General features: G+C 37.8%; 1 protein-coding gene across 3 annotated transcripts in view; it reads right to left on the bottom strand.

Annotated features, from left to right (window-relative positions):
* Positions 1–22,514, bottom strand: part of LOC150101275 (uncharacterized) — a 246,176-nt gene that overhangs the window by 181,734 nt on the left and 41,928 nt on the right. For 2 of the 3 annotated variants that reach the window (XM_090400557.1, XM_090400555.1), the window contains exon 2: positions 18,692–18,922. In XM_090400557.1, coding sequence (XP_090256683.1) covers positions 18,692–18,910 — 219 coding nt within the window. In that variant the 5' untranslated portion in view covers positions 18,911–18,922. Of the gene's footprint in view, positions 1–18,691; positions 18,923–19,058; positions 19,081–22,514 lie in introns of those variants that run through there. The other variant, XM_090400556.1, reaches the window with a different exon arrangement.

The following is a 22,514-nucleotide window of genomic DNA, read 5'->3' as shown; positions in this document are numbered from 1 at the left end:
ATCATATTTTCTATATACATGAATTAAAAAGGTGTGTCACCTTATTATTAAAATATTGTGGATCAGAGATAGATGTAGTGTTTTTTTTTTTTACTTGGTAACAAAGTAAATTATACTTGACAAGAATTTATATTCTTGTTTAATCCTTTATCAAAGTGTAAGCAAACAAGGTCTGCATGTGAATTATCTTCATGACTAGGCTACTTGTATGAAAAATACAAGATTTCTACATTACTCAACCTTAATATTTTCTTGAGTCTGGCTCCCACTGATAAGACCTCAATAAAGGTTAAAACTGGTCTTGGTAGGGACTCTTCTGATAATGCATATCAATACAGAGAAAAAGGGCATTGTGGAGGCAGCATAAGAAAAGTGGAAATAACCAATTTCATGAGGTCTACAAAGCCCAGGCAAGGAGGGTGACTTGGTTGGTGAGAGTAGCTAAAGAGAGGTATGAACAGCAGTTAGCTAATGAAGCCAAAAAGAATCCTAGGGAGTTCTTTCGATATGTAGCCAGCAAAAGAAAGATTGATTATGGAAAAATGACAGTGATTGGAGAAAATGAGCAGTTCATAAATGACACTGGTTGGAGCTTAATGAGCAGTTCATAAAGATCTTTCAATCTTGTGAATGTGACTTCATGCAGAGATTGAGAGCAGTTGATGATGGGGAGAGAGACTGACTGTAAGTGAGCAAGAGTGTTTGGGGAGTTGAGTAAACTAGATGTTAATAAGGCTGTGTGACTTGATAATATATCACCACGTATTCTGAAGGAATGTGCCAGGGAGTTGACACCTGCCTTGACACATTTTTTTAATACGAGTCTTGCACTTGGTCAAGTTCCTAAGGAGTGGAAGAAGGGCAAGATTGTGCCACTTCATAAAGGAAGTGATCGAACTCAAGCATCACACTATAGACCTATCTGTGTGTCAGGTGTTGTGGTTAAGTTGTTGGAGAAGCTTGTGAGAACTACGATCCAGAGTTGGGGTGATAACAATGGTATTATCTTTGATGGACAGCATGGATTTGCTAAAGGGAGGTCATGTTTTAGTAATCTACTTACTTATTACAATAAAGTGACTGCTTCCTTGGACAGAGGAAGAGGATACCCAGTAATATACTTGGATTTCGCAAAGGCTTTTGATAGAGTACCTCATGATAGGTTGACAGTCAAACTAGAGCAGATGGGGTTGGATATTAGATTGGTGCATTGGATTGGAGACTGGATATCTGATAGGTATCAACACGTTGTGTATGGGATGCAATATCCAGGAAAAGGAAAGTCACTAGTGGAGTGCCTCAGGGGTTTGTTTTAGGGCCATTACTGTTTAACTTGTATATTAATGATATTGGCGAAGATTTCGATGGAGATATTCAGTTGTTTGCAGATGATGCAAAGTTGGGACGAACCATAAAGAGTAGTGAAGATGTTGTGGCCTTACAAGAAGACTTGAATAAATTGAGTGATTGGGGCACGGAAATGGGGATGGGAGTTCAATGTTGCAAAATGTAAGGTTTTAAAATTTGGAAAACAAAAATGGGATGCAGAATTTATGCTTGGTGAGAATATATTGTTGGAAGTAGAGGAAATAAGAGATCTGATAGTGTATAAGGATCTATAATTTAGGGGACACATCGCCAAAATTGTAAAGACTACACAAAGGCTTCTGGGAATGATGCGGAGGACACCGACATGTAGAAGTAGGGAGATTCTTGTTCCGTTGTATAAGGCTTTGATTAGGCCACACATGGACTACTGTGCCCAGATTTGGTCACCGGGTTTTCAGAAGGATGAAGGTGTTGGAAAAGGTGACTGACTAAGGTAGTTTCTGACCTCTGGAATGTCGAGTATGAGGAAAGATTGAGAAGATGTAATTTGCAGAGTCTGGTGGACATGAGGAAGAGGAGGAGATGTGATAGAGACCTACAAGTTGGTAAGGGGTTGTTATAGGATCAATGGTGGAGAAGTTCTACAGAGAATAGTGAGAAATCAGGGGAGAACCAGAGGTCATCCCTGGAAACTGTATAAAGAGGGTGTGAGTAGGGGAGTGAGAGGTAGGTTTTTTTCGTGCAGAATTGTGAGTGATTGGAATGCCTAGCCAGAGAGTGTAGTGTCTGCAAGGAGTTTGAGTGTGTTTAAGACATGGTATGATGAGATGTGTGTGATAAAAGGACCTCCCAGATGAGTCTTTGACTCCATGAGGTCTTGTGGTGGTAATAATAATAATATAGATTTCCATACCAATATCGTGTTCAGGCAACAGCCTCTATATACAAGTAACCTAATCTTAAAGATATTTCACATACATACTTTGTTTGCTTACACTTAGGTAAGGGATTAAACATGAATATAATTTCTTGCAAAGCATAATTCACTTCGTAACCAAGTGAAAAAAAATTCTATAACTATTTTAGAAAACCAAAATATAACTGTTCACATTTTGGAATTAGCCAAAGCAATTAAGGCTATTAAAATATTACATTTGACAGTATTAATCAGAGATGTGACAACCAAAAAATTAATTTAGTTTAGTATAGTGTTGTTTTGGAGCAAGTACTATACTTCAATTATCAGACCTTTCAATTATCAGAACAGAAAACTGCTTTACAAGTGTGGTCCAATAAACAGTAGATTACCATATTGCTTTCTCTTCTGGGCTGAGCTTATAAACCACTAACCTTTCCTGATAGGTATGACAATTCCTGAGATGGCTTGAACAATCACATGTATGCCAAGTTAGGCAGAACCAAGTGACTATGCATCTTTGGACATGTCTGTGCTATTGCCTTGAGTTGTATCAAACAATCAAGCCAGTAGTTGAAAAAATGTGGTAGAGTTTGCATGTTTGTTGCTTTTCATGGGAAAAATAAACAACATATTTCATAACAACATATTCACATCAAGTTTTGTGTCAAGAAACACAAAAGCACAAGTGAAACTCTAGACATGGATGGTTTATGGTGGTCAAACGAAAACCATAATTTCCTTTGTTCTTTTTTTTTTTGGAATTATTTCTTTTGTTATTATTGTAAGCTCTCTGGTCAAATTTCATACAAAACTTTTATAGTTTCTGTATTCAGCTTCGAAATAATGTTGGATTTAATATCGACTTGATTTATATAATTTTGTATTCTTTCCTGTGATTTCTACTATTCTACACTGTGCCAATTTTTTATTGTCACAATATAATGTTATTGTGACATTTTTTATTTCTCACAATTTCCTTTGTTCTATTTTTAGCAATTTCTTTTGTTCTCTTTCATGCAATTTCATTTATTATGTTCTTCGGCAAATATCTGTTAGATTTCTGCTCAGGACATGGACTGGTTATTACTAACACCATGTTCCAACATAAAAATGTACACAAATTCACATGGAGAGAAGAGGCAAGGAATAAGAAAAGTCTCAATGACAATGTTATTGTTGATAGTGATGTTTTCTCTATGGTGTGCAGGACACCAGCATGTACAGAGGATTTGAAATTGGAAGTGATCACTATTTAGTCTTGAGCAGGATAAAATTGAATTTCATATTGAAAAGAATAATATCTCCCAAAGAATAATAGAATCAAAGAATAATAATTTGAATGTCTCAATCATATCTCCCCTCCTCCAGGCAGAGGAGGGGAGATATGATTGAGACATTCAAATTACTGAAGGGTTTCTATAAAATTAATTCAGAGGATATTTTTGAGAACAGGGCTGGTTGTGGGAGGACTAGGGGACATCCATGGAAATTGGGCAAAAGTGTGGTTAGTAAAGGTGTTAGAGCTGGGTTCTTTACTTTTAGAGTAGTGAATGAGTGGAATGCGCTCCCTGAGTCTGTGGTGGATGTTGTGACAGTGAATGAGTTTAAGGCGAGATATAACAGATACTGTATGAATGTCGAATAGTTGTGATGAATATGATTTGGGGCCTCCCTCGATGAGTCTAATGACTCCCTGGATTTGCCAGTAATAATAGTAATAATAATAGTAATAGAATAACATATAAGTATTACTAAAATTAAAGGGATATTAAATCCCACATAGTTTTAAAACCGAATAAGAAACTCAAAGATAGGAATCAGAGAGTTTCTTGCCAAATATAGTAAACTATAAAGTATCGGCGAACACTGGCGTTAGCCAATGCAAGTGATCCTAGTACGTAGTATAATCTCGGGCAACTCGTTGCAAAGGTGAGTAAAGTTCAGATCGCTATTCTTAGGTATTTTCCATAATGTAAAAACACATTTCCTAGGAAATGTATGCTGTTATTACATTATGGAGAGAGGTCACTACCCAGACCGGTTTCAGCCTTTTTTGAGGCTTCATCAGTGAGTAGCTAGACCTAATACCGAAGTGTATCACTGATGAAGCCTCAAAAAAGGCTGAAACCGGTCTGGGTAGTGACCTCCCTCCATAATGTAATAACAGCATACATTTCCTAGGAAATGTGTTTTTACATTATGGAAAATACCTAAGAATAGCGATCTGAACTTTACTCACCTTTGCAACGAGTTGCCCGAGATTATACTACGTACTAGGATCACTTGCATTGGCTAACGCTAGTGTTCGCCGATACTTTATAGTTTACTATATTCGGCAAGAAACTCTCTGATTCCTATCTTTGAGTTTCTTATTCGGTTTTAAAACTATGTGGGATTTAATATCCCCTTAATTTTAGTAATGTTTTCATTGCCGAAATGAAGCTTATTAGCTCTTTATACTTAAGTAACTTAATGGTTGCACCTACTTGGAAAACTCGTTTGCAGAGTATATAAGTTCTTTTCGCTATACACTTTGGTATTAGGTCTAGCTACTCACTGATGAGACCATATCGACAGAACGTAGCAGATTCCAGAGACAGTTCCTGAGGACCCCCGAGAAAGCTCCGGCCGAAGGCAGACTTCTACCTCTCAAGAAGATCCAGTTTCAACGGCCCGAAAAGAGAGCTCCATGCTCAGATTCCACAGTAGTACCCCAGCTTTGGTAAGACCTTTTTTTTCTTTTTATTGCCTGTTTTATCCGTCTATTCTGGTGTCGCTTTGTTTGCGGCGAGGAACGCCCAACGTTCCTCGATTTTGCCCTCCCTTACATCGCCTTTCTACACCCAGTAGTCAGGAATTTCGGTAACCATGTCGCATTTTTTGCCTAGAACTAGAACGCTCGGTATCAAGCTCACGAAGCCCGTAGATCAGCGGGCGTTAGCGAGAGCTCTAATCGAAACAGTAGGGGCTGAAAATATATACGGTTTTATACCTTATGGGAACAATAGATTCCAAATAGTGGTCAAAAGCGAACAAACAAAAAAGAAATTATTAGAGGGTTTCATTTGTTGTGGGCAAACAATCAGACCGTTTCTAGTAGGGAGCCTGGTTATTTTTAGCAAAACGCTAAAAATAACCAGGTTTCCACTAGAATACCTAGAGAATGAACCTGAAGTCAAGAAATTCTTCAGTCAATGGGGGGAAATCCATGAGATTAAAGCACTTGAGCACGCCGACTATAAAGGATGGAAAACAGGAGACGTTGAAATCCAGATTGACATGAAAAAAGAAGTCCCCAATTTTGTTTTTTTGGGGGGAACGAGGGTAATGGTGAACTACCCAGGTGTGAAAAAAAGGTGCTTTAGATGTAATTCGGAGGAACACCTTGGGGCAGATTGCCCTCGAATACAATGCAGAAATTGCAAATTGTCAAAGCATAAAATAGAAAGCTGTACAGAACCCTGTATTAAGTGTGGGGCTCTGACCCACAAATTGGACACATGTCCAAACAAGACACACTCAGAAGCAACAGGAGGGACCATAACACCGATTAGGGCAACGCCCATCGGGAACCCTGAGAAAATATCAAGGAGCGATTTTCCGGAGCTCGGCCAACAGGCTGAAAAGGAAGCAGCAACGGAAACGAAAACCCCAAAGATACCCAAGGCAAGCCGCCACACACAGAACATCACCAGCATCAATGTGGCAAACCATGAAGCTTGCAGGAAAGAGGAAGAGGTCACACCCAGCGCCCCAACAAAGCGCACAGGAGAAACGGAATCACAGGAAAAGAAAAAAGCGAAACAAAGCAGCATGATGTCATCGGAGGACGAAACAGAGGTCAACGTCGAACAATAGGCGCAAAGCCCCTCGACAATGACGTTACAATGTTAGAGAGCCTATCCCCAGTAATGGATCAATTGGCACAACCCCAAGTCCACGAAATGGACTCTGACGAAGACAGGGACTCTACAGACAGGCTCGTCATTGTCTCGGATGCTCAAAGTGCAACCAGCTCCGACGAGGAACCAGAACCGGCCTTCATAAAACAAACACCAGATAACATCCCCCCCTCATTCTAACACCACCATGGAAGTTAAAATCGCAACTTTAAACACTAACGGACTACGCAACCCCTTTGCGCAAAGCGCTGTCTGGAGGCTAATGTTAACACACAAAATTAATATCCTCCTGATACAAGAAACCCACTTCTATAAGCACTGGGACGTGGAGAACTTCTCGAGAAGCAATCCGGTCACCAGCTACTGGTGCTTCGGGGACGCTCACTCGCGAGGGGTGGGGATACTAATTCGCCCCCCCAATCGCGGGGGGTTCTTCAACGTCCAAAAAGACGCCACACGACGCCTAGTAACGGTGGACTGGAAGTACGGTGGCCGTACCATCCGACTGGCTGCAGTTTACGCCCCGAACAATCCATACCACAGAACTGGTCTCTTCTCTGCCCTTGAAAACTATCTCCTGGGAGCAGAACACCTAATAGTTGCAGGAGACTGGAACTGTGTGGAAGACACACGTCTAGACAAAATCGGTGGGAATCCAAACAACGGAACTGGCGGCACTGACGCTTTAAAACGATGCTGTATTAATTTTGATCTCGTCGATATCTGGAGGCGGAATAACCCCTCCAAAGTAGAAACTCGTGGTGCCACGGCCAGATAGCGACAAGACTAGACAGGGTGTACGTGTCCCAAAACTTGGAACAATATGTTCAGAGGATACGTCACACTGCAGTGCACAACATGACAACCGACCACAAAATGGTCATACTGAAAATCACGCTCCCAGAGGTTATGGAAACAGCCAGAGGGCCTTGGAGGCTTCCTCCCACCTTTCCCAGTCTTTTTAGCGACCAGCTACAGAACCTCTGTGAGAGATGGACAAACACCAACTGGGACTGGGAAAACTGGCTGAGCTTCAAGTGGCAGGCTAGGGAACTGTTCCAAAAATGCGGGCGCGAAAGGGCCTTCCAACAACGCAAACGGCTGAGGGATCTCTACAGGGAACTCGGCTGGTACCGGACAAACGAACGGAGCGGAGTTCCCTGCGGACATCTTATCAGGCAAGTAGAAATAGAGCTGCAGCAAGAGTGGCAGAGTAGAGTCGAAGACCTCGATTTTCGAACGAGACTCTATCTCAGAAATTTGGAAACACCTTCCGCCGCATTCTACAACCAACAACGGGTGGCGGCTAATGATGAGAAAACGATTCACCAGATCGAGGAGAAGGGCCAGATTTTATGCTCAACCAACGAAATACTCCATCACTTTCATCAGCAGTATATCGGTATCTTCTCTGACCGGCAGGGCACGGATGACTTCAGTGAGTGGGACGCAACACGTTTTCCCGATCATCTTAGTGCCCTGCAGGACAGGCCGATAACTGCAGCCGAATTAAAGGCCACGTGCAGAATGATGAAAACAAAAAAGACCCCAGGGCCAGACGGACTGGGGATAGAATTCTATAGATCTATCTGGGCATTTGCATTGGCAGCGTTAATAAACATCTTTAACGAATTCCTCACTTCGGGAAACATCCCCGAGGAATTCGTTAAGAGCCACACCATCTTTATCTCCAAGAAAGACCGAGATCGGACTTTGTCGAATAACTGGCGTCCAATCTCCCTAACCAACGTAGACTACAAGATTTTTGCAAAAATTATCTGCACGCGCCTTAAGAGCGGTATCGAAAAAATAATAACAAGCTCACAGGTCTACGGGATCCCTGGTAGATCTATGGAATTCAATCTCTTTTTGTTAAGAGACTTGATCAAACTGGCCAAAGAGAAAAAATACCCCCTGGCACTTCTCTCCACTGACCTGGAGAAAGCGTTTGACAGCATCAACCACAGGTACTTGCAGAACATCCTACAAAAAACAGGCGTGGGCCCGAGACTTCGGCGTACAATTAAAAACATGTATGCGGAAGCCACGACCCAACTATCTATTAATGGGTTTCTAACAGAACCAATCCACATAAAGAGAGGGGTTAGGCAAGGCTGCCCGCTAAGCCCCCTCCTCTTCTCCCTAGTATTAGAATCCTTAATCAAAAGAATTGATAACACCCCCGCAATTAACGGTATTCCACTGCCCCAAGGCTCCAGACAATGCAAAATAGTGGCATATGCAGACGATGTAGTGGCTACACTCAGAGACTCTGAGTCCATCTATATCTATCTGCACACGCTGCAAAAATTCAGCATAGTCAGTGGTCTTCGCGTTAACGCACAAAAAACCAAAATCAAAAGTTTCGGAAATTTCCATAGCACTGGACTTCCCTACGGTTTAACGCTACAGACACAGCCCCTAACTATACTAGGCGTGCCCTTTTCAGACACCCTAGCACTACCAATCCAAAAATTGCAGGAGACAAGCAGGGAAAGGATAAGGCTGTTCAAACCAACCTTCTTCTCCTTTTATGGCAGAGCGACAGTAATAAAAACAATCGTCACCCCAATGCTGATGCACACTGTCAATATCACAGGCATCACATTGGCACAAGAAAATAAATTATCAAAAGAACTCCTGGATTTCTTCTGGAATGGGAGAAAACGCGAAGTAAAGAAAGAATACCTACAACTCAAACAGGAAGAAGGGGGTTATGCTCTGCCTGATCACAAAAGCTTGCTACAAGCAAACACGTTCAAAACCGTACGGAAGGCCTTAAACTCCAACCACATTTCTGGCCTACTAATTAGATATTTTATAGGACTTTTCCTCCCCCTCTTTGGGATCACGGACTATGCTGGACCCCGCACAAGGGGGGTGCCCAAGTGGTACCGTACAGTAGTGAAATCGATCACAACACTCAGAGACAGAGGAATAGCAATCCTCACACACAAACCCAAAGCAGTATACTGGGATTTCTTCCAACTTTCCAGGCATGATACATCCAATCTTAGTACAAATAATGAAATTCTCTTCAGAAACATCAAAAATAGCTGGGGACAGCCTTTTCATCGGGATCTAGCCTGGAGAATAGCCTACGGACGGCTCCCGGTGAAACTGGTGAAATCCCGGCATGTACCTAACCCGTGCGACCCATTCTGCGATGTCTGCCAGGATGTGGAAACGGTGGACCACTTCTTTTATTTTTGCCCACCAGCCCAACGCATCTGGCGGAGACTCAGCACAGCATTGGGAATCCCCATGCTAACAGTAGAAGAGGTCGTACGACTACAATTCCCGCCACCAGTCCAAAAAACCCAAAAGTTCACTATCTTCCTAATCAATGTACTAAAATATCACATCTGGAAAGTACGGAAAAAATCCCAGGTACGAGACGCAAATTTAATGTATGCAAGAATAAGAAAAGGTTTCTTTTTCTACTTACCCAAATTTCTTGCACAAGAAAGGCACTTACTAGGAGACTTTAAATTTGTGAATCAATACTGCAAACCACCGACAATATGCTTTCTTATACAGGGACGCATCAAGCCCTGTATATCTCTTTAGAACCCAAAAAACCCACCATCCCCCCCCCACCCCAGGAAAAAGAATAACCACTCTGTCTCCCCTAGCCACAAAGCTTTCGCTGGCACGGTTTCTTTACTCCAAACAAGGGGAGGGAGAGCTGAGAACCCGGGCGGCGAAGGCTTACTGCGAGGCGGTGCCGCTCCTCGTGAGCGGCATCTCCCGGGCCAGTCTCTTCCCCATTCTAAGTCCCAGTGGTACCAGGTATACAAGTTCCTCAGTAAGTTCCTATTTATTCCTACTTACCGGACCTTAAGTCCTGTTATTTTAGATTTAAAATAAATATTTAAATAAGTCCTATTATTTACACCTTGTCTTTAAAAAAAAAAAAAAAAAAAAAAAAAAAAAAAAAAAAAAAAATTATTTACCTGGAATAAAAATAAGGGTATTATATCTAGTAACATAAAAAGAACCTCCATTAATACTGGAGTAAATCATTACTTTAGATAAAATAATATGTGAACTATAGACAAAAGTCTATGTTTAACCTTTTTCTGAACAGGTAAATTGAGATTATATGTTACAGACCAATTAGCCAATAAGGCTAAACAGGTTGACTGAGGCCTCTTTTTACCTCCTACTATCCTACTCTATCTTATATCATACTCCTCTTTTACTGTCTGCTGATCCTCAGCATGCTTTATTCTCCAAAGGCCAATGATGAGAGACATGAACTCCCATTCTGCCTCAAAAAAGGCTGAAACCGGTCTGGGTAGTGACCTCCCTCCATAATGTAATAACAGCATACATTTCCTAGGAAATGTGTTTTTACATTATGGAAAATACCTAAGAATAGCGATCTGAACTTTACTCACCTTTGCAACGAGTTGCCCGAGATTATACTACGTACTAGGATCACTTGCATTGGCTAACGCTAGTGTTCGCCGATACTTTATAGTTTACTATATTCGGCAAGAAACTCTCTGATTCCTATCTTTGAGTTTCTTATTCGGTTTTAAAACTATGTGGGATTTAATATCCCCTTAATTTTAGTAATGTTTTCATTGCCGAAATGAAGCTTATTAGCTCTTTATACTTAAGTAACATATAAGTAAGTTTTAAAGCGAATAAAAGTTGAGCAGCTCTCATATGGGAACTGTAGACTAAAATACACAAAGATTATTGAAGAAAAAATGAAAGAGTTTGAGAACAGGAACCAAACCTTGGAGATTCAGTGGCAAGCCTTGAAGAAAACCCTGACTGATTCAGCTAGAGAGGCATGTGGTGAGGTTGTCTGCAAGGATAGAAAAATCAGAACTCCATGGTGGACACGGGAAGTTAAAGAGGCAGTGAAGGAAAAGAAGAAAGCATATCAAAAGTTCCTGGCAAATAATTCAGCTTGTGCTCTTAGAGAATACAGAGACAAATGTAAGAAAGCTAAACACTGTGTAAAACTAGCTAAACAAAAGTCATGGGAGGACATTGGCAGGAACATAGAAAATAAATATCAAGAAGGTGGCAAAATATTCTGGAGGTTGTTGAAGAAGCTTAGGAATGGAGGAAAGAGTGCTGTAAAAGGAGTTAGAGATGTTAAAGGAGATATAAAAATGGGAGAAAAAGCTAACCTTGAGGTATGGAGTAATTACTTTGAAAAACTGCTAAATGAAACAAGCAGTTTTCATTTAGCAGTGATGACAGCACAGTGGTAAAAAACACTGACCAGGCATGCAGTCAGAAATACATATCCATACTTGAAGTAGAAAAAGCCATCAAAGGATTGAAATGTGGAACGGTAGAAGTAGATGATATTCGACCAGAAATGCTGAAGTGTGGTGGTATAAAAGTCTTACAGTGGCTGCACTGCATAGTTCAGAATGCCTGGACAGAGGGACGAATTCCCGATGATTGGAGTAGAGCTCTCATAGTACCCATATATAAAAAGGGAAATAAAACTGAATGTGAGAATTACAGAGGTATTTCCCTACTGAGTGTTCCTGGTAAGATATATGCAAGTATCATTGAGAAACAGATGAGAATAATTGTGGAAGAAAAGCTCAGTGAAGAACAAGCTGGATTCAAGCCAAATAGAGGCTGTCAGGATAAGATCTTCACTTTATGACAAATAGTCGAGAAAACATGGGAATATAACAAAGATCTGTATTTAAGTTCTGTCGATCTGGAAAAGGCATATGACAAAGTTCCAAGAGAGAAGTTATTCAATACGCTACAGTTATATGATGTCAATGGGGAATTATAATAAGCAATACTTAGTCTGTATTTGAGTTGTAATTTGGCAGTTAGAATTGAAGGATATACAGGAAGATGGTTTAATGTTAAATCTGGTGTGAGACAAGGATGTACATTATCCCCTCTGTTATTCATTATCTATATGGATCACATTATGAAGGAAAGTGGTATTAAACATGATATCAGAATTGGAGATGTTAATGTCAGCTCTTTGCTTTATGCGGACGATGTTATACTTCTGAATAAATCTGCTACAAGTTTGCAAAATTCCCTGACTAAATTGAATAACTGTTGTAATAGATATGGTATGAAGGTCAACATTAAAAAGACAAAGACAATGAAAATAGGTAGAATTGTTGAAAATGTCAACTGTTTTGTGAACAGGTAACCTGCGGAACAAGAAAAACATTTCAGCTACTTAGGCACAATTTTTAGTGAAGATGGTAAATTAAATATGGAAATAGACAACAGAATCAACAAAGCTGGTAAGGTAGGAAGTGAATTGAATAACTTCGTATGGAATAAGAGAGAAATTAGTCGGAACACTAAATTAGCTGTATACAAGACAGTATTCAAACCAGTTTTAACCTATGGATCTGAGCGCTGGGTCAGAAGTAAAACACTTGACCAAAGACTAGAGACCTCAGATATGAGAGTCCTGAGAAAGATTAGAGGCATGAACAGATGGCATCAATGGCAATATCATATTAAAAACGAGGATATTAGGAAAGATCTTGACATTGTCAGCATCCAGGAATGCGTCAGCAGAGTTAATCTCAGGTGGTATGGTCACTTAAATAGAATGGGCGAGGAATGATTAGCAAAACAAGTGTTCTCTGTCAGGTTGGCAGGAAAACGACCCAGAGGAAGACCAAGATATAGGTGGATTGATACGGTACAAAGTGCCTTAGACGATAGAAATAAAGATCTGATAATGTTGGAGTCTTGACAAGTAACAGACTGATTTGGAGGAAAATTGTAGATAGGAAGTTAGTAATGATGTAAATTTTTCATGTAGTACTATCATATCCTGTACACCCCTTGAGGTTATATGTCAGGAATTTGATGATGATGATGATGATGATTTTTTAACTTTAATTTTGGGGAAAAAAGTGCGACATATTCAAGTAAATATGGTACTAACTGGTAATAAGTGTAAAGAGTAAAGTTTTTTTAGGAAGGATAGGCAGGATAGAAAAAAAGGGGGGAGGGAGGCTGTTAATGATAACAATTGTTTTGCATCTGATTGATGAGTGATTATGCTGTACTAACTTGAGAAGTTGCTAAGCTAATAGATGTTTAAAGAAAAAGTAAAATGGTGAAATACAAAGCAGGAAATTGTGAGCAACTGAGGAGTATGCCAGGTTCTATCTGGAGATATCGATTGCTAGATGGGAAAGATATTGGGAATCCATGGGATGCAGTTTAAAAAAATGCATAAATGATGCAATATCAGGTTACCAGTGTCCCTAGAATCAGAAGAATGAAAGATACAAATGAAAAGGTTATGCAATCATATTAAGCAAAAAATTCTTAAGATGCGGAAGTAATATTGCGTACGTAAGGATGATGTCAGTTATGAAAATTGTAAGGCCAGGACTGAGTTACAACTATTCTACAGAAAACTGAGTTTGAGAATGGAAAAAACTAGCCCTGAAAGCTAAAGACAACTCAAAAGAATTTTATCATTATGGTGCACATAAAAGAAAGAATGAATGTGAATGAATGACACTACTGAATGCATATGGCACAGGTGACAGATGCAGAAGAGATTGTTCAACTAAAGAGTGTATAGTTTTGCTAAAAGCTATCAACCTGGTATATGTATACTGAGCTCACTGTTATCTCCTTGCTGGATGATGAAATAACTGCATGAAGACAAGGCACTAGAGCTGTTACACAAACTGAACAAATATTTGGCAATAAAGACTAAAATCAGCATAGATGCTAAATTTCAGACGTTCCCTGGACTAGGCTATATAATTTAAGCCTTAGAAGTCTTAGGAGTGGAAAGACGTATGATAATCTCATTGCACAAGGGTGGTGCAAAGAATCAGCATCTGGAGTTCTGGTGAAGATTTTGATATGTCATCATGCTTTGAATATCATTCCGTGCAAAGCGATTATCACACATTCTTTCCACTAATAATCATTGTGGGGTGACTTTATACGCAAGCTGGTAAGAGCTTGCATACAGAAATGGATTAACAGTGAATCTAAGCTTTGCAAAAAAAAAAAAAGGGTTTACTCATGTTTGAACAACTTGCTCACATTTTATAATAATGTTATAGTTGAGTTAGATAATGGGAATGGATACTTTTAGACTTGGTTAAGGCTTTTGACAACAGCTCTCCATACATACAGTATGGAGAGCCGTTGGTAAGTTGGAAGATATGGGATTTTGGATTATAAACTATTAGCTTTAATATGAGGATGGCTTACTGCAAGATTTAAGGTGACAAGTGGTGAACTACAGGGACAGTCCTTGAACCACTGTTATTCATCTTTATAGTAATGATATGTGACAGCTGTTTGCTGATGTGAAAAGATAGGCTAAGGTAACGAAGGATGCAACAGACGTGCAACACTTGCAGAACAATTTGAATTCATTGTAACTGTGTGTGGGCAAGTGAAAATGGCTGTCAGTTAATGTTATAAAATATAAAATAATGCACTTTGATGTAATGTCATATCTAATGCCATATTATACTGATGGAATTATGCTAGAAGAAACTGATCAAGCTAGGGATTTTGGAGTTTTAGTGGATAGGAAATTGAAGCTCAAGGATCATATAACAAAGATTGCAAATAAAACTCAGAAGGTAATTGCAATGCCATAATGAACCTTGACAAGTAAGGATAAAGAAGTCATTTTGTCTGTTCCCCAATTGGGCTTTTGTGCACAAGTCTGGTTTCCTGTTTTCCATGATGATTCTAGTACAATGGAGGGTGTGCAAAGGAGTGTTAAAGATATCAGGATTGTGGAGGATAGATTGAGAACTGTGGACTGCAGAAACTAGTAAACAGGAGAAAGAGGTTTAAACAGGTTAGCAGTAGATGGAATTTTTCATTTTCTGAAATTTGGGAAGAAGATAAGAGCATTTATGCAAGTTGAGAATGAATATAGTCAAAAAGGGGCAGAAACTAGATTTTTCTCTCATAGAGTGATGATTGGAATTATAATTGGAATAGACTGCCTTTTGAAATAGAGAGTGCAGATAGTGTGACTGAATTCAAGAAAAGGTATGCATCTGATGTGGATGAAATGTGACCTCCCTCAATGAGTTCCTGACTTCCTGCAGATCTCTCTCTCTCTCAATAACAACAAAAATAATTAGATCATCCATGACAATGATGCCTCTGCAAGTGATATAACCACTATCCATAAGTTTCTGGCTAAAAATCAATCACAAATTTGAATTGAAGAATGCCTTGAAAGGGTGCAATTTTTCTGCATTTCTGACATTTAATGTCATACGGTGACAGTAATAAAAAGCATTCCAGAAGACAAGTTCCAGAAATGTTTTGAACAATGACAGCATTTTCTAACTAAATGCATTGCTACATAAGAGGATCACTTTAAGAGTGACAGTAGCCAATAGTCTACATTTATTCAAAAATGGTTTTTAAGTGTGCATTGCAGGAATTTATGATGATCTTTTCTGCTCAAAATCCTCATCTGTACAATTATTAATGTTTATAAATCCCAAATCTATCCAAACTTAAATTACTGTTTTTAAATTTCAGGTTTTGCATCTGTAAGCCTTAATGCTATCTATAAGACATTAATCCATTAAAAAATTATCTCTTACAAGCTCAGTCCCATCGATTTTTCACAAAGGTTCTCTTTCTATCTTTTCCCATTTCTGTAGTATTTTCATGGATACTGTTCTACTGAACTCATTACCAAAATTCGTCCACCTTATTTTAACCTGTAAAAACATGTTTTTAAAAATCTGTTAAAGCATAAGCAACTGTTGGTCAGAGATTCAGAGTCCAGACAAACCTAAAAAACCAACTTTTCTGTCCTGTTGTTTCAATTACCTCGGTTCTCTGGAACAGCTTCTCTCACATTACTTTCTTGAAGGACTACAACTTCCAGCCATTCAAAAAACGTATAAACCGATTTCTTCTTTCTCCTTAACTTACCTACCAGCAAGGTGGATGAAATAGTGAGACAAAATTGCACTTCTTATCCATGTTATTCAACGGGTGTTATTGCAGAATCACATCCAGATTTAGCTGGACGTCTATAGACATCACGGCCGTTTGGGAGTTAATCACTTGCCACATACACATGACTGTGATATGCTCACATTATTCAGATATCTTGTGCCATGAAATAACTATAAAAGGTATAAAAGTATGTCACATAACAAATAAATATAAAATTTATTTTTTTAAAAATGTCTTTACGGTATTGCCACACAGGACCAAATCTACGTGTTCAAGTTGAATCCTCAAATTAAAAGATTTGATTATCAAAACACCATCTAGTTTATCAATCAACCAAATACTATACATATGTTCAGCAGTTCACAAGTTTATCTGCTATCTTCCTCAACGACAACTCAAAGGATTGATGCACAACAGGCTGAAATTCAGCCTGTTGTGCATCAATGAAAATTTATCAAATTTATCAGTTATCAAAGAAAGTTTTTGTGAATACACAACACCTGACTGATTATTTTCCAGCTGTATCACATAAATAAAAAGTACACTTTAAAATCATCAAAGAACCTTTTCAAATTTTTCCTATACTTTAGTCTACTTAGCAAAATGTAAAGCTAAGTTTATAGATGACAGATAACCTTTGAGCCACATCAACAATATCAAGTAAGAACATAATGCCAACATCCAACAGATGTTTAACTCTTAGATCATCATAAGAACTACTCACTGGCTTTTCTCATTTGTTGCCTACTTAGAGCAAGCTTACACTATATGATTTTTTCTTACCACTGCAAGGTTCAAGCTTTGCATTCTGGGTCTGGCATTTTGCCTAAATCTATAATCCTATGCTATCAGCATAAGGTTACAGATCTAAGCAAAATGCCAGACTTTCCTTGTTTGTGTTTCCTCAATGAGAGATTATGCACTAGCTGCTCATACTGCTAACCTTAGCATCCAATATCTGCTGAACTAAATCTTGCTTATGACCATCAGAAGTGTTCATAGCATATGCTGCAGAAGATGATTATCTGTAATTCAATCATTATTTGGCCATTAAGAGAACTCAACACAGACCTATTTGGCTTCTGCATTCAGTTTATATGCTACCTCTTTTTTGCTGCTAACAAACAAGCACTCTTAGTACACTACCCTTAGTATCTATCAATGCATCTCTGATGCACTACTTATGAAGGATGTTCTCCCAACTCCATCCCTGAAAATTCATAAGGTAGACTTAATTGATGCTTTTTCACCCAGGACACACAACCACTTTTTAATAAAATGACTGCTAGTTATTTTAGATTTCACAGTGTATAGTTGTTTAGTATACATACCCTACTCATATGGCACGTTAGGTTTCAGACAACCATCGTTTAGTAAAGTTTGTCATAAAGCAAATCATTGTCCTTTTTTTCCCCGCACTTGTATACCTTTTTAAGCAACCATAAATGTGCATAAATGATGTATAAAAAGCATTTAGTTACATCATAAGCCAATGCAAAATTTTGAATAATTTTTGCAAACGAAAAGCTATTTTGAATAGCTTTACGCAAGGGAACATGCCAACCAGTTTGATCATCAATTTACACCATTAAAAATTTTCCACTGTAATAATAAGAACTGTCACATTTATAGATAATTATAATAACAACTATAATTATCTATAAGTGTATCAAAGTGTATCACTTTGTGTTTGTTTTAAATGACTGTAACAACAGTAGTACAAGGCAAGATGCACTGCGATCACTCTCATCTGTTCGATACACCATCATCATTTTGATAATTTTAACTTTAATGTCTAATGTAAGAGATTTACATGTTGTTGTTTTTTTTTCACATTTATCTGCTATTATTACATATTTATTTTATTATATATATATATATATAATAATATATATAGGGTTACCAAGTAATTTTATAAGCTTGGTTATTTAACTCCTAATCCCAAGTATGCAAACAATTGTTTGCATACTTGGAATTAGGAGTTAAATAACCAAGCTTATAAAATTACTTGGTAACCCTAATATACAGTATCCCCAAGTTAAAAAATTAATTACATAATATATATAATATATACATATATTATAATATATATAATATATATATACACACACACACACATATATATATTATACATTTATACCATTATTAACAACAATAAAATAAAAACGACAGTTATAAATAGTTTATAATCCTTACACACCAAAACAGAGAGATGCAGTGAGCAACAAACAGTTCACGAATTCTGAGCATCAGTTGATTCATGGGAGTGTCAAGTCACTAAAACTCATATAAATGAATGCAGAATAGTATAAATGGACAATGGTCATAATTGAAAAGCGTATAAGCAGATTATCATAAAACGAAGCATCCTAAGGTAGGGTATTACTGTACGAATTTTTTTTAAGAGACAAGTTTATAAACTTAAGGAGCCATACAATGTCCAGAGCAGTCTTTTACAAACAACCATGCTCACCGTGGGACTCAAACCCACAACCTGTCAGACGGAGAGCAAGTGTGCTATCCACATGTCCAACCATGCCAGCTGATGCAATATATTATTATATACATTTCTCAAAATATATTAAATTACCAAATGAAGCTGTTCTTCCATCCAGTTTTCAGGACTGTCATCTCTCAAATACCACAGCTTTTCTGTATTCAGATCATCACAAGCCAAATTATTTGATAACATTGATCCAGATACCAGTTCTCCATGACAATTAATGACTTTTTCACTTGTGAAAAGCTGATGCCTACATTTTCGACATTTAAAAGTTGCAGTATCAATATCAGTAGTCATGATATCCATCTAAGTACTGCCCTAGAAAAAAAAATTTACAAGAAATATTAGTACTTATTTTATGCATATAATTCATTATTCATAAAACACATCCTAAACATAAATGATCTATATTATTACTACTAATCCTAAGCTATCATCAAGTCAACAGACTCACTGCAAAGTCCTTCCATTTTGCACACAACATCTGGAAGTTGCATTTCCACATTCATTCATTGCTATTGTACTGATTCATGTTGAAGTTTCTGGAATGGAATGAAAATAAATAATTTACATGCCAACATTTCAGCAGCTCCAGTTTGCCATTATGAAAGGCACTTTATGGGGGGGGGGGGTTTCTGATAAACACCCAGAACAAAAATGATATTAAAGCAACGGATTCAAACCACAGGAATATCTTATTATTATTATTATTATTACATGACACCTCGAGGGAGTCCAAGGACTCATTGAAGGAGGGGACCTACTCTACAATTCTCCATCTACACCACTCTGTCCACCAAATACAATGAACCACAACTACCATCATCATCACATCTACACCAATGACATTTACCGCCCACTACCACCACTAATATTTTCACAGACAATCACAAACATCCATGCCCACGTCAGGATTCGAACCCACAACCTTTTGGTCGGAGAGCGGATACGCTAACCACTCGGTCAACTAGGCCAACCATCATCACTAAATATAATACATTGCTACTTTGACTTACAAACTTAATTTGTTCCTGACGGGGTTCATATCTCGAAAAGTATGTATTTCGAAACCAAATTTTTCATTATATCTTATGGAAAATCATTTAAACCATTCCCAAATTCAAAAATTTAAAAAAAAAAAAAAAAAAACTATTCTCAACTAAATGAAGAAAATACAAGAAATGGAGGAATGAGAAAGAGCATTTTTACACTATAAGTGTGCATTTTGTATACCATTACATATTAATGTAATGGCAAAATTAATAAAAATTAAAAAATAATTGAATTAATCAAATAAATTAATTTTAAAAAATTTTTTAAAAAATTAATAATAATGGCAAATACTTGGATTTCTGATCAGGACATGGACTGGTTATTACTAACACCATGTTCAAACATAAAAATGTGCACAAATTCACATGGAGAGAAGAGGCAAGGAATAAGAAGTCTCATTGACTATATTACTATTGATAGTGATGTTTTCTCTATGGTGCAGGACACCAGAGTGTACAGAGGATTTGAAATTGAAAGTGATCACCATTCAGCCTTAAGCAGGATAAAATTGAATTTCATATTGAAAAGAAGAATATGTAAGAAAGTTTTAAAATGAATAAAAGTTGAGCAGCTCTCATATGGGAACTGTAGACTAAAATATACAAAGATCATTCAAGAAAAAATGAAAGCGTTTCAGAACAGGAATCAAACTGTGGAGATGCAGTGGCAAGCTCTGAAGAAAACACTGACTGATTCTGCTAGAGAGGCATGTGGTGAAGTTGTCTGTAAAGATAGAAAAATTAAAACTCCCTGGTGGACACAGGAAGTTAAAGAGGCAGTGAAGGAAAAGAAGAAAGTATATCAAAAGTTCCTAGTAAATAAGTCAGCTTGTGCTCTTAGAGAATACAGAGACAAATGTAAGAAAGCTAAACACCGTGTAAAACTAGCTAAACAAAAGTCACGGGAAGACTTTGGTTAGAACATAGAAAACAAATATCAAGAAGGTGGCAAGATATTCTGGAGGTTGTTGAAGAAGCTCAGAAATGGAGGAAAAAGTGCTGCAAAAGAAATTAGAGATGATAAAGGTGATATGAAAACTGGAGAAAAAGATATCCTTGAAGCATGGAGTAATTACTTTGAAAAATTGCTAAATGAAACTAGCAGTGATTACAGCACAGTGATAAAAAAACACTGACCAGGCATGCAATCAGGAATACATATCCATGCTTGAAGTGGAAAAAGCCATCAAAAGTCTGAAATGTGGAAAGGCAGCTGGAGTAGATGATATTAGACCAGAAATGCTCAAGTATGGAAGTATAAAAGTTTTACAGTGGCTACACTGCATAATTCAGAGGGCCTGGACAGAAGGCCAAATTCCAGATGATTGGAGTAGAGCTCTCATAGTACCCATATATAAAAAGCGAAATAAAATTGACTGTGAGAATTGCAGTATTTCTCTACTGAGTGTTCCTGGTAAGATTTATGCCAGTATACTTGAGAAACGGTTGAGAAGGGTTGTGGAAGAGAAGCTTGATGAGGAACAAGCTGGATTCAGGCCAAATAGAGGCTGTCAGGATCAGATCTTCACTTTACGACAAATAGTCCAGAAATCATGGGAATATAACAAAGATCTATATTTAAGTTTTGTCGATCTGGAAAAGGCATATGACAAGGTGCCAAGAGAGAAGCTATTCAATACGCTACAGTTATATGGTGTCATTGGAGCATTATATCAAGCTATACTTAGTCTTTATTTGAGTTGTAAGTCAGCAGTTAGAATTGAAGGAAGTACAGGAAGATGGTTTAATGTTAAATCTGGTGTGAGACAAGGATGTACATTACCCCTCTGTTATTCATTATCTATATAGATCATATTATGAAGGAAAGTGGTATCAAACATGATATCAAAATTGGAGAGGTTAATGTCAGCTCTTTGCTTTATGCGGATGATGTTATACTTGTAAATAAATCTGCTACAAATCTGCAAGATTCTCTGACTAAATTGAATAACTGTTGTAATAGATATGGTATGAAGGTCAGCAATAAAAAGACAAAGACAATGAAAATTGGCAGAATCGTTGAAAATGTCAACTGCATTGTGAACGGAGAACCTGTGGAACAAGTAAAACATTTCAGATACTTAGGCACGATTTTTAGTGAAGATGGTAAATTAAATATGGAAATAGACAACAGAATCAACAAAGCTGGTATGGTAGGAAGTCAATTGAATAAATTCATATGGAATAAGAGAGAAATTAGTCGGAACACTAAATTAGCTGTATACAGGACAGTGTTCAAACCAATTTTAACTTATAGAGCTGGGTCAGAAGTAAAACACTGGACCACTGACAAAGATTAGAGGCATGAACAGATGTCATCAATGGCATTTAATGTCATCATATTAAAAATGAGGATATTAGGAAAGAACTTGACATTATCTGCATCCAGGAATGCATTAGCAGAGCTAATCTTAGGTGGTATGGTCACTTAAACAGAATGGGCGAGGAAAGATTAGCAAAACAAGCGTTGTCTGCCAGGTTGGCAGTAAAACGACCCAGAGGAAGACCAAGATATAGGTGGATTGATACGGTACAAAGTGCCTTAGATGATAGAAATATAAGATCTGATAATGTTCGAGTCTTGACAAGTAACAGACTAATTTGGAGTAAAATTGTAGATAGGAAGTTAGTAATGATGTAAATTTTTCATGTAGTACTATCATATCCTATACACCCATTGAGGGTACATGGCAGAAATTTGATGATGATTATTACATATCAATTTTTATTTATGAAATCTTTGGTTTTACATGATTAGCATGAAAATCATTTTCCATGAAATTGTAAAAAAAAAAAAAGCAATTTTCTTGTGGTTGGTTTTGTGGTTCAAGAGTTTTCGAATTGTCATCAGTTGCTTC

This window comes from Typopeltis vanoorti, chromosome 11, assembly GCF_054136105.1.
Source record: "Typopeltis vanoorti isolate ZY-2024b chromosome 11, IOZ_Tvanoo_1.0, whole genome shotgun sequence".
Lineage (NCBI taxonomy): Eukaryota > Metazoa > Arthropoda > Arachnida > Uropygi > Thelyphonidae > Typopeltis > Typopeltis vanoorti.
Note: the sequence above shows the minus strand (reverse complement) of the source record. Positions and strands in the feature narration are given on the sequence as shown.